Source organism: Melozone crissalis, unplaced genomic scaffold, assembly GCF_028551555.1.
Source record: "Melozone crissalis strain CALT ecotype California unplaced genomic scaffold, PUWL_Pcris_2 ptg000076l_1, whole genome shotgun sequence".
NCBI lineage: Eukaryota > Metazoa > Chordata > Aves > Passeriformes > Passerellidae > Melozone > Melozone crissalis.
Window position 1 is genome coordinate 150339 of NW_026535853.1, and position 12565 is coordinate 162903.

Genomic DNA, 12565 nt, shown 5'->3' on the forward strand with positions numbered 1-12565 from the left:
ACTGAGTGTATTACAACCTGCTTTGATGGGATGATTATTTTTTAAAATTAAAGTAAAAAATTAGGGTTTTGTTTTCAAATTGAAACATCTAGTTTTTGTTTTAAAATATGCCTTAGATTTTTCTATAATGTAAGATAAGGGTTAAACAGCACTTAGTATCCCCTCTAAAAAGTAACAAAGTATATTTCTCCTGAAATTAAGTGGGGCTTTATTTTGAAGTAGAAAATAATTTCAAGTTTGCTTAAAATCCAAAAATTTACCTGCTTGTTCTGGGTATGGAATTTAAGTTGAAGTTTAATTTATCCTACATCTCCAGCAAAAATTCAAGAGTAGGCAATTTAATTTCCCCCTCTGTTTCATATGTATATAGAGGAGGGATTTTTCTAATGTTGCATTTATCCTTGCTAGTTCTGAAAATCAATAAAAACATGCAGAATCTGTTTTTTGAAATTATTTCTTCTCATGGTGGCAAAGTAAAAAGAATTTAAATCATAGTTATCACCAAATAAAGGGGCCAGAATCAAGTGGAACAAAGTGAAACTAAATTGATCAATGGATTTCTTCAAGCAGAGAAAGTAAATTATCCATCCAGTGAGGGGAAAAAACCCCACAACCCAAGCCCCAAACCCAAGCCCAAAAACTTATACTCAATTGGAAGAAAAAAAATGAGGGAAGTATTAATGAAGGTCAATATCCATTCTCCTAACGTGATCCAAGTTGGAATGATCCCTCTCATCAACAGGCTTTTACCTTTTACATCTAATAAATTCTGTAGTTTCCCTTATCCATGATTCATAGGAAGAAGTACTTTAAATCTATTCAAAAAGAACTAAGTTGCTCCAGTCATACTGTGCTGTCTAAAAAAACTCACAAACAAACAAGAAAAAAAGAAAAAGGGAGGAAAACGTACATCCAGAATCTGTTTTGCAATAATTTTAATGTGGATTGTTTTACCTCTGTATCACAAGCTCTGATTGTACATTAGATAATGTAGAGCACATAAAACCACATCACACTCTGCTAGACTATTACACTTATGGGTGCATCTGTTTCTTTAAAACAGAGAGCACAAAATGGCAAAGATGCTTTGAGATGATGCAAATGTATCACTAAACATTCTATTGCTCCCAGTAGCTTTCCTTTGGGTCACAGCAGAAAACGTGACATCTCAGAGGGATGACTTCAGCACAGGTACAGCAAGAGTCTCCTAATTCACAGTACTGCCAAAGGGGTTGCACCTTGACTGGAAATGATCAATGGCCTAAACTCCTTGGGTCCCCCACAGTACCAAACCACCAAATCAGGCTGATAAGGGGGAGAAGCCTGGAAATACCAAACAGCCTTTTTGTTTTCAGGTACTTACGTACTACTAAACAACTATCTTACGTTTTTGGACCCTTACTGTCTTAGTATTTCTATAAAAGCAGTACCATTTTGAGCTATATTTGGTCAGCATTTTTGGTAGGAACCTTGCTGGAAACATGCTCTTATTTTCAGTTTCTGCTAAAAGAATTTAAGAAGTTAACAAATGGGTAAATGACGAAGTGTATGTTCATCCTAAAGACAGAAAGTCAGTGGATGCTTAGTTACAAGCAAGACTATTATTGCCAAGGAGAAATACAGACACAAGAGGAAAACTAACAGCGAAGGTGGCAATACCTTTCAGGGAGTGGGAAATTGAATTCTTTGAAAGGGAATATATGAATGAGGCAGCAGGCCAGGGAGGCTACCAAGGGTGGATCCAACAGCCTGGCAAATAGGGCTGCAAATGCTCAAATTCTGTTGGGCTTTTTGAGCACTGTTTGGAACTGACAGCTTTGGGAACACAGTCCTGCATTGATTTTGTAGCACAGATTTGGCATTATAGGAAATTATCTGGATAGGTGGGACAAAACCATCAAAAAGCCATCAATATTGAATGCCTCTCACGTGGCCCCAGCACCAGGGTTGCTGCCAGCCTTGTATGGAGGTTTGTCTTCCAGACGAGGGGGAACAGGAGTGGGATTAAGTCCTGCCACAAATGAACAAGTTTGAGAGCTTCCCTTTTTTCCCAGGGGGCTGGTTTAAAAGGCACATTTCTCCAAGGCAAAAGACTGACTCTGTATACTGGCAGGGAGCTACTGGGAAGGGCAGTGGAACCAAAAGATGCTTTATGTTCCACAAAAAATTGTATAAAGAAGAGACTGAGTTCTTAAAGGTAAAGAAAAAAAGCAAGAAAGTTATAATAACCAGAAAATACACGATGAACTAGACACAATTAGTTCTCAAAAGCCTTCACAGTCTGAAAGAAGTCCAGGAACTGTGTGGCTCACTAATAATCCTTCAGGAAGGCAGTACAAGTTTAAATTGTGTTAATGAAAAGTAGCCAATACTGTCTGCATGCAGTATTTTATAAAATAAAATCCATTTATGAGGTAGCAGATCTACCTTAGTCCTAACCTGCATGAGGTTAGTTTTTCGAGGATGTTTTCTTAGCAACATTCCCCTCAATTAATCACCCAACTTATTGTATGAGTTTCTCTGTAGACATCCTGGAAATAAATACTAGGTCTGTGGGGGGATGGATGGGCATCCTGCCCATCATTTAGGAAGGGCTTTTGTTTCTGTCAAAATGATTAACAAATTAAAATCATCCTGATATAAGAGATAAACATGTATACATACGCATGTGATGTATTAAAGTTTTACATAGCATTTAAACATCAGGCAGTTAAATCTCCCACATTTGGGACTATAGTTTGGGCATTAAAACTAACAGGATTCGATTGATGCAGATGTTTTCTTCAGTCCTTGCTTCTGGCAATCAGAGTAACAGCATTGTAATGCTTATGTTTATAATACAGAAGTTCTACAGAAGTGGAATACAGGGCCTATTCCAATGAAACCTTGTCGTTCATATAATGATGATGTGGCTCATTGCTTGTATTTGATCTGCAGATTTCTCCATGGTTCACCAAACCTCAACATATTTTCAGAATAAGAACAGAGAGTATGACTGAAGCTGATGAAATTGCCCACCAAGTATTTATGTAAAAATACAGTAGGTACAGACTGTCCTCTACATGAAATATTAACAAACTTATTATTTTAATAACTTAAAATAGCTGTTCAGTTCATCATTCCTCTGTTTCATTTTCTCTGTAGTTTCTGCTGTGGCACAAGGCCTGAAATCACTCCTGAGACCAGCAGGGTCATGTACAGGTACAAAATGTTTAAATTTATGGAACAAGTTATGGGATTCTGCTAATATTACTGTCTTATAACCTTCTACCTACTCAAAGCTTTTCAAACCGATTTGGACATTGCATTATTTTGTACTCACAATCAGGAGGCATTTTTTCTGTAAATAACTTATAATATTCTTTGAGAAGCTCTAAGTTTTCCTGGTTAATGTTTTCCTGCAAAGTGGTATCTCCAAACCTATGAAAATACACAATAAATTATGAAAAAAACCCAAAACCCACAAACAACAACAAAAGATAAATTATCCTTCATAGTTATTTCTTTGCATAAAGAAATAACTTTGGTGCTAAATGCATTAGATTTTGTCAAACATGCAGTAGTTAAGTTCTTGTATGCTTTGGAATTAATTTTTGGAAACGAGATCATCGCTGATGCATACTTCTTCCAAAAGTTTATTAACAAAGCAATCTATTTACAAACATGCAATAAGGCACTTATTCTTTTCCCCTCACAAATCGTGAATAAATGGAAAGGCACTTTGGGGGAATTCCAATTCCAAAAATTGGGTACCACAGGCAGAGAACACCAACTCTCCATCTCTTAGTGCTGCTACTGCTTAAGCATACCAATTTCTGTAAGAGCTGGATAATATGGAAGTGACACAAGATGGAAGAGAAGCTTATCTACAAAATAACTGTAGCTATAAAAACAAATATCTTTCTCTCTGAGACCAAGATTTCTACAACAGCCACATTTCACATGCCAAGAAACTAAATCTCACGGTACTACAAGAGATATGATTGTAAAGACACGAATGTCCCCATGACAATTAGGGCCAAAGTTTTGAAATTCATCTTCAGAATAGATTTGAAACGGGAATGGAGGAGTACAGGAAGAGAGGCATGGGCAGATAAGTGAGAAACTCAGAGAGAAGGGGACACAGATCAGAAGATACCAAATATGCTGCTAAATTGGGAACAAGGGAAGCAAATATTTCAACAGGCCACAGGGAGAAGATGTAACTACTTCCTTAGTAGCCATTGCTGCACTGTCACATGAGAACATTTCTTTTAAATCGGAAACATTCTCAAGTGTATTCTATCAAAAAACAAATTAAAAGATTTTTTTTCTAATACAGTAACATTTCCTAGAAATTTGCCACGAAAGTGTTTTTATATTCTCAGGTTCTTTATCCCACAAACCCCTCCATGTTTTTAGCCATAAATCGTGTGTGGTGTTTTCAGTCTCAAAAACAAATGTACAACTTTAGGAGTTAAGCAGCATTTTGAATTAAGACAAAAGCAGACTGTAACTGCATGCATTAAAGCTGCTTCTGCATTGAACTTATTTTCTTGGCAGATATTAGTACATATCCATATTTATAAATATGCAGTTATTTTGTTTTCTCCTATGGCTTTCTTTGCACACAATGTAAAATGACCACTGGGAACAACACTTCCTGCCACTTCACTTGCAAGCCAGGCATCTTTTCATACCAACTCCTCTACAAGCCCCCAGGTAATCAGGCTATTTCTAAATGTTGTCAAATTTTTCCTCAGACTATTCATAACTCAGTCCTTCCTGCCTATCTCACTCGTGTAAGCTCCCACCAGCCTGCTTCTTGCTTACCACATCATGTCTTACCTCTTATTTTTTGAGTGTCCCACTCAGAACTGTCATGACTGATTTTGTTGGTTTTGCACATTATGAGTTTGGCCACGTCACTCCTCTCAGCACTTTTCTCTTTATGTCATCAGAATAACCTATTTTCATTTTCAAGAAGTTTCCAAGTTCTCTAACCAGCTATCCAGCTCTTTCACAGTAAAATGCCAGATTTTACTGTCTTTAGATTCAGTCTATGTCTCCCATTTCAACTTTCTGCCTAAATTTTCTCACATACCACCACTCAACTTGGAGAAGTGTCCCATAAACATTCACAAAGCTACCTGATGACATTCTTTAGTAGACTTCTTTAAAAGACTGGGTTTACTTGGCTGTCTACAGTGAACAGGAGATAAAATCCTGTGGTGTTTAACTTCTTGCCTATTACCCAGGTTAAGGATTTTCACTGTCTCCCTCCATTACTCCAGCTACAGCTTTGCTATAAGCTTTTGGCTTAGAGCAAATGCAACCTCAAGATAAGCATTAGGTATTTTGGACGCTCTGTTAATAAAAGCAGCTAAAAGAAAAGAAGTTTTAACAAAGTAGCTGTCTGTATTGACATCTTGACTTCTACTTTGCAGTTTTAGCCCTGCACAAATGTGGTAATTTAACATGACTGACAGATACCCTTCTCTTGGAAGAGAAAATTAATACGTTGGTGAATCCATGACTATTTTTATACTAATTAATTAGTTTCCAGCAATCTGTTGCAGAGGAGTACTAATTTCTCTAGCTTATCACTTGTTTGGTCTCTTCAAACCCATCTTCAAGATGTAAGAATTTTGAATTTTCAAACTTGTGTGAGAATTTCAGAGTACTGCATACAACCAAAATTCTGCATCTGAAATAGAAATCCATTTTGCACCTGTATCCAAGAGAAACATGGCACCAACTCTGTGAAACGGAGCCCTGCTTATGATCTTATCTTCATCTGGACTTTTTCACTGTTCTACATTGCTTCATAGCTTGTGTTTATTTCCTTTAATACCTTTGAAAATACACACTGAGTCAATGTGAGATTGTCTAAGAGCAAATAACAAAGAAGATTTGTTTCTAATCCTGAGAGATAGCCTGTACCAGCATGGAGTACTTGGACAGAAAATGCAACGTGACTTTTCCTTACCTCTCTGCCAGTGTTTGCTGCTCATTGATTCCAACATTAAAGAGCACTGGAAACATGCGAAGCAGCTTTCCCTCTTTAATCTCTTGTGGCAGCAGCTGAAACATCTTTGCTGGGAGCTGGACCTCTATAATGTAATGTTCACTAGCAACAATGAAAACAAGAGTGAGGATGGGGTTCTTGAATGTCAGGAAAAGTTTCTTCAGCCAGAGAATGGTTGAGCAGGTTGAACTGGCTCCCCTGGGAAGTGTCACAGCACCAAGCCTCACAGAGTTCAAGAAGCATCTGAACTCTCAGGCACGGGGTGTGATTCTTGGGAAGCCCTGTGCAAGGCCAGGAGTTGCACTTGATGATGCATATGGGTCCCTTCTAACTCAAAATATTCTGTGATTCTGTAAAGAATGTTCCAAAAGCGCCTCTAATAAAAGAATGGCCTCTAATAAAAGCATGTGAGCTCCTGAACAGAATTTCACCTCCCCTGGGTGGCTGGTATCTACCACCCACACCAGATGATCAGTGCACTGCTAGACAGTGCCACACACTTTGGATTGATTTGTTTGTGCACACAGAATGTCAGGTTTAAGCACTTTCCTAGAAAAAACAATTACAAGTAAATATGCTGACTCTTCAAGATAAGAATTTGTAGTTTGATTTTTCTGTCTTGCATTTCTACAGTCTTTCACTCTCATTTATTGAGCCATACCATATAACAACCAAAATAAAAATGGAGGGTTTCTAAAAAAATTATTAGAAAATAACTAGATTTTCACCTTTTCATCTTTTCTTTTTACGGTTCACTTCCAATGCTGTTTGATAGGAGCAGTCTTATCACAGCTCTAAGAGGAATGGCACTCCTCCACATAAACCTTGTAGATTTTATTTTTAAAATTTTTTTAATTTTAATTATTCCCATTGTATTGCCTATCATATTCCAGCCTTCCTGTTATTTATTCAATCCCTTCTCAGAAAGCCCATATGATGAGAGTGAATCATCCAGATTAATTAAGTAAATCAGTGGTGAAAGCCCCCTTCAGAGGAAACATATATTTTCTAAAAGTTCCTGCTTTTAGCTGAATTTAATTTACAGTCATCTTAAGAGCAATGATACTATTAAGGAAGTGATTTTTGCAAAATAAAACTATTTGGAGCTTCAGACTAGAATAATAATAAAGATGAAAAATCCATTCCAATCTTGTTAACCCTCAAATAGCCAAAATAAACGGAGTATTGCAGTATATGTCCTGACATTCAGCAGTACTCACGTGAGATTCATAAAGGATAAGTGATTTTGTGCAAGGATTTCTGAGACTGCCTATGTCCTGTGTGATTTTCAGCAGCTAAAAAAGGCTTCCATTTTTAAAAGTGACTACTAAGTTTTTAATACTAAGTGGCATCGGAGTTTTTTGGTTTCCATCTTAAAAACAATCAAGGCCTAACTCTTGGAACTGCAGTTTCATTTCTCATGCTGAAATACAAATTCAGGACATTCAAAAGCAAAGTTTCTCAGTTAGAGACCACATTTGTAAACAATGGCCTTGTCACTTGTCCAGGGTTCAGTATCCATGTGTGAATAATGCACCAGCAGCTCTGCACAACACAGACGCTGCTCAGATTAATCTGTATTAGTAACTGGAACTTCAGCTTTTTATCAGGAGAGTAACCCAGAGCCTACTGGCTTTTAGAATCCCTACTAACTCACCTTCTAAAAAGTAAAACAATGCACTTTCAATAAAACAGAACTCAGCAACAAGAAAACCATTAGACGGGTTTCATGGGCTACAGATTAAAACTGCAGCTCAGTTTCCTGGGCTCCAAGAAACAAAGTTCTTACCGCCTTCCACTTATAATAGGCAAAAAATCTTCTGACTTGGCTTCAATTACTCTAAACATTACTTTCTGCAAATCTGAAATGCCCACAGCCATGTCTTCGAGCATCCCTGCTTCTTCACCTACATGAAAAGATTAAAGAGACTATTAACAGAGTTGGCAGATCAGTCACTGTATAGGTCAGGGCAAAGCAATATATTTTCCAGTCTGTGCATCTAAAAATCACAGTTCTAAATCCACATTACAGTAACCTACATAAAACCAGACTCATTTCTTGAACTGCTGACAATTCTGTGCCCTAAATGGTAACCATGAGTATTAAGCAATTCTGAAAATCAGCCTGCTCTATATAGACATAAAATAACCTCAGAAAAGCCATTTTTGTCTATTCTGAAAGTTTTCAAAAGGCTTTCCTGCTGATGGAGGACAAAGGTTTTGAGAATAAAAACAAGCATCATGTAAAATGAAGAAGACAGCTATCTCCAAATGAGCAACTGCATAATAAAGCTGCACAAATGCTAAATTCCTCTACTTTAGTCAAAATCTCTGATTCAGGGAATGATTCAAATAGATCTAGTTCAAAGTTTGAAACATAAGGCAATTTCTCCCTCCAAATTTCCTTTTTAATACATATCAAATAATGGCATGTGTAACAAACTATGAAACTGTTTTCAGGCTATCTTCACATTATCAGCACTGGGGATCAGGGCCGAGGCTGATAAAAGCAGTAAGTGTTTAAATCTTCCGTTTGCATTAGTTTTATAAACCTGCTATTTTGGGTCAGGTCTGCATGGAACAATAAGCAGGCCGTGTTCTCTGAGGAACTCAGAATGAAACAGATTAATAACTTTTGCTGCAGAATTAACAACACAGTGTCAATGACTTCAGCTGTGCTATTATGTGCAAGTCTACTGTCTTGTAAGGACAAGATTTGATTCAGCAAGCCAAATAAGAGGCTTGCTGAGGTTAAAATAAGAACTTCCTGGGTAACTTCTGGGCAGGGAACATAAGGAACTTTGTCCAAGAGCAATACTTACTGTATGTGCTAAGGAGTCCTTCATACTGCACCAGCAATCCAACAGTGTGAAGCTGTTGTAAAAATCCTTGATCATGTAAACCTGTGTGCAATTTGATTGCAAAACCACAGACCAATCCAGCGAGTTGTAAAGATAATTAAAACATGTGCAAGAGTGTTACAAGACAAACAGATACAAGACATTTCAACTGTTACAAGACAAACAGTTAAAATGAGGCTTGCCATCATTATACACAACAGAGGTAGCACCTACATATTTGAGAAATCAGCATAGGTATTTCTGTTTAGTGACTAAGTACATGATTTCATAATAATGTATTTTGATGGGTTTTTTGGGGGTGTATAAAGTAGTGAAATATTCTGTTAAGGTATATTAGATAAGCTTAATTTGTTTTGTATCATTGTGTGTTATTTACACTGACATAAATAAGACCAGAACCTCACTTGTCAGGCTTCAAACATGCAAGACTGTGAATTAAACATGTGAATTCTGATGGATTTGAAAGTGGTTCAACATCTAATGTAACTGAATCTCCTAGGCAGCTGCCAACTTAAGAGAGAAATTAAGTGAAATGTTTAGAAAAAAAATCTATCTGAAAAAAACATGATATACAGGAGAAGACATAAAGAGCTTCAGTTATTTGCCAAGAAAAGACAGTTCTAAGGAAAGACATGCTAATAGTATTTAAACACTTAAAACACTGCCACAAACTGAAAACAAATTGTCTTCTCCCTATTTCCAAGGTGACCAGGAGAAAAAAATCTCCCTGGCTTGGATGCTGCCTAGCCAGTACCGTGGATTTCTACTTCCTATTTAATTTCTTACCACATTATAAATTATTTAGGTGAATATAATGGAAAATAAATGAAAAAGCTGTATCAAATTGTAAGGAAAAAAAAAAAACCCCAATGAGAAAGAAACCCACAAACACTGGCATGAAGAGTATGCTTATAATTAGAGCAAGAGAAGGAAGTGAGCGACACAAGACAACCTACTGCTTGGCTGAAGACGATGTCTCTCCTCAGGGTCAGCATCAGGCACTGGGGCAAGCCACAGGCAAGTTCCTGGAGCAGGACAAAGGCCATGGACTGCTTGGCCCTGGTCACCACCTCTGCCATGCAGTCCTTCAGCGTGACCACCAGCGGGTACAGCTGCTCGTACCAGTCACCTACAACACGACAGGTCATCTGCTCCAGACTGGAAAACTCGCAGTGAAAAACCCTTCTTCACTAGGAAGGATGGCAGGAGCAGCTGTGCACATCACCCTTCCCTTTAAAACAACCCCTGCAGCTCTCCCCAGACCACTGTGGGACCACAAATGCCACTGGAGAACATACTTATAAGCAGGATTCCATCTTACCACTGGGAATGGGGTTAAATCCCTGGCCTGAATCCAACTGCACTCTGAAACAATGGCCTTTTCCAACAGTCCCAGCATCCCTGTAAAACTGGTATTCAAGTGTCACAAACAGAGTACACAGGGAAACACATAAAACCTCATTTAGCACACAGAGATTAATACAGTGGCGATGGAGTCTCCTTTCAGGACTCAGAACTGGCTATGTAAGAAATGAAATAGCATCAAAAATGCAAAACCAGAGAGAATAACCAAATATTTAAGAAAAGGTGGGTGCTGGAGGGTAAAACACAATAACAAATAGGTATCTGGAAGGGTATCACCTACTTAATCTACAGGCTGGAAATATAAAAAGCTTCAGACCATATTCCTTTTTTTTTAGATTCTATGTTGTTCTCTTTAAACATTTAGACATTTTGAACTCATTTTAGCTATTTCTATCAGAGAGATGCAGAGTATTTTGAAACATGTTTTTCTCTATGAAAATACACGCTAGGCATATTAAAAAAAACACTCATGAAATGATTGAAAAATGTGATTCCTTAATACATTACAAATGAAACAGTGATAACTAGGAATGGAGGAGAATTGGAACACCTTACACAAACTTGCCCAATAATCCCAGCTTTTTTATATGATTTAATAAAATCAGACCTGCCTGGTAGTTGCATATGGCTTTGCCTACCCCTAAGTTGAGCAAATAATAAAAACAAATAAATAAATCCCCCTCCTTCAGAATCTACATCTCAGTTTGATTGTACAGTTTGAAATGAGGGAAATCAACACTCTAGAAGAATCTATATAAAAGTTGGGAATGCAACTGACAATGCAACAGTCTATAATTGGCTCATATTTTCTGTAGGTCAGTGTAATTAAGAATCAATGATAATTAAAATCTGTTGTAATTAGGTGCAAGACAGCAGCGTGTTGTTTCAGGTAACATTCTGAGTCAGGCCAGTAAAACCTCATTAGAACTGAGGAAGTTCTTGAGGCAGAAGACAGCTGCCTGTTGCCAGTCAATTTGGCTGAGCTCCAGAAAAACACACAAATTAATAAAACTGCAGCCAAGAAGACTGCAGAGAGCTTTGAAAGCTGGGAGAAATTAGAGAAAGCAAGGAGCAGGAAAGGGGAACAAGGACAGAGCATGCACAGAGAATCGGATGAGCTCTTTGTTAACTTTGTGGTCAGACAACATGAGTTTTACCACAGTCATACATATTTAACCATGAGTAACACAGACTGAGGAAGCATTCCCTGGAAAAAAGCAGTTCTGAAGCGAGTGTCATCCTGACAAAACAGACCATGAGCCACCCCCAGGCACAAGCTCCAGGTGATTTTATACATGTCATTGGCTAACAGAGTGATGACACGCTGTGTGCCAAACGCTGGTGTACACGTTTTAGAGAGGCTGCTGGAAAAATGGAGAGCTTGCAGCGCAGAGCTACCAAGATTTAATCTCCTTAAGCTGATGAAAAAGACTGAGCAGCAACTTGATTTCCCCTCTTCCTGAGGAGAAAATAACAAGAACTAACTGTGGTGTTTATTCCAGGGAATAAAAGCAAAAGAACAACCAGAGGCTGCTGCAAAACACAGACGAGTTTAGAAATAAGGTAGACAAAAAAGTGTAATGTACTGGAAGCCAGTGTAGACAGATCAGGCAATCTAAAGTCTCAGTCAAATTACAATCCTTTATTAATTTAAGCAATATACATATGCCAATAAAAGCATCAGCAGCAAAGTAAGCTCAAAGTCTAAAGTCTAAGAGTTCTCTTAGAGTGACTCAGTAAATCATATTGTATACATTTTAGAATAAGATATTTTTCAGAATACCTTTGTAGAATCACTTCAGGAAAGGAATAATACAAATGATTGCTTTTAACACATTCATGGACTCACACACATTGAGCCTTCGGATCTCAACTTTCTTTTAAATTAAAATCACAGCAGAAAATTGTTTGAAGAAGGGGTGAAGAATTAACTGAATGAGTGACCATCTAAAAAAAGGAGATTAGAAGCAAGAACAGAAGCGACAAGGAGACTCCGGGATGACTGGCAGGTTGCTAAAATGACATGGGCAGCCTGTCAGTTTGGAACACTTAGCATCCAGAAGAACTGTCAGAGTCTCCGGATAAAGCAAAGAAACTCAGCACAAAAATAGAGCTAGTCAGCCACGGGAAACTAAAACAAGGCATGAAAACCAAACATATTAAATTAAAAAATTAAAGGATGAAACTAAAAGGACAGTACCACCGCTATGCAGTTAGAATGAGATTAAAACAAAAGTGCATGTTCCACAAAGCACTGAGTAAATATTCCATGTTCATTGCCAAGAGAGTGATGGCAGCTCAGTCTGTGACAGGATTTGCCCTTTGGTTACTG

The 12565-nt window shown here is 37.7% G+C and overlaps 1 protein-coding gene across 1 annotated transcript in view; it reads right to left on the reverse strand.

Annotated features, from left to right (window-relative positions):
- LOC128946150 (inositol polyphosphate 4-phosphatase type II-like) overlaps positions 1-12565 on the reverse strand; it is a gene marked incomplete at its 5' end in the record, with an annotated part of 97396 nt that overhangs the window by 27249 nt on the left and 57582 nt on the right. Inside the window, 5 exons of the mRNA XM_054290070.1 lie at positions 3323-3420; positions 5969-6109; positions 7797-7914; positions 8830-8954; positions 9826-9997. Of these exons, the coding sequence (XP_054146045.1) occupies positions 3323-3420; positions 5969-6109; positions 7797-7914; positions 8830-8954; positions 9826-9997 (654 nt within the window). The remainder of the gene's footprint in view (positions 1-3322; positions 3421-5968; positions 6110-7796; positions 7915-8829; positions 8955-9825; positions 9998-12565) is intronic.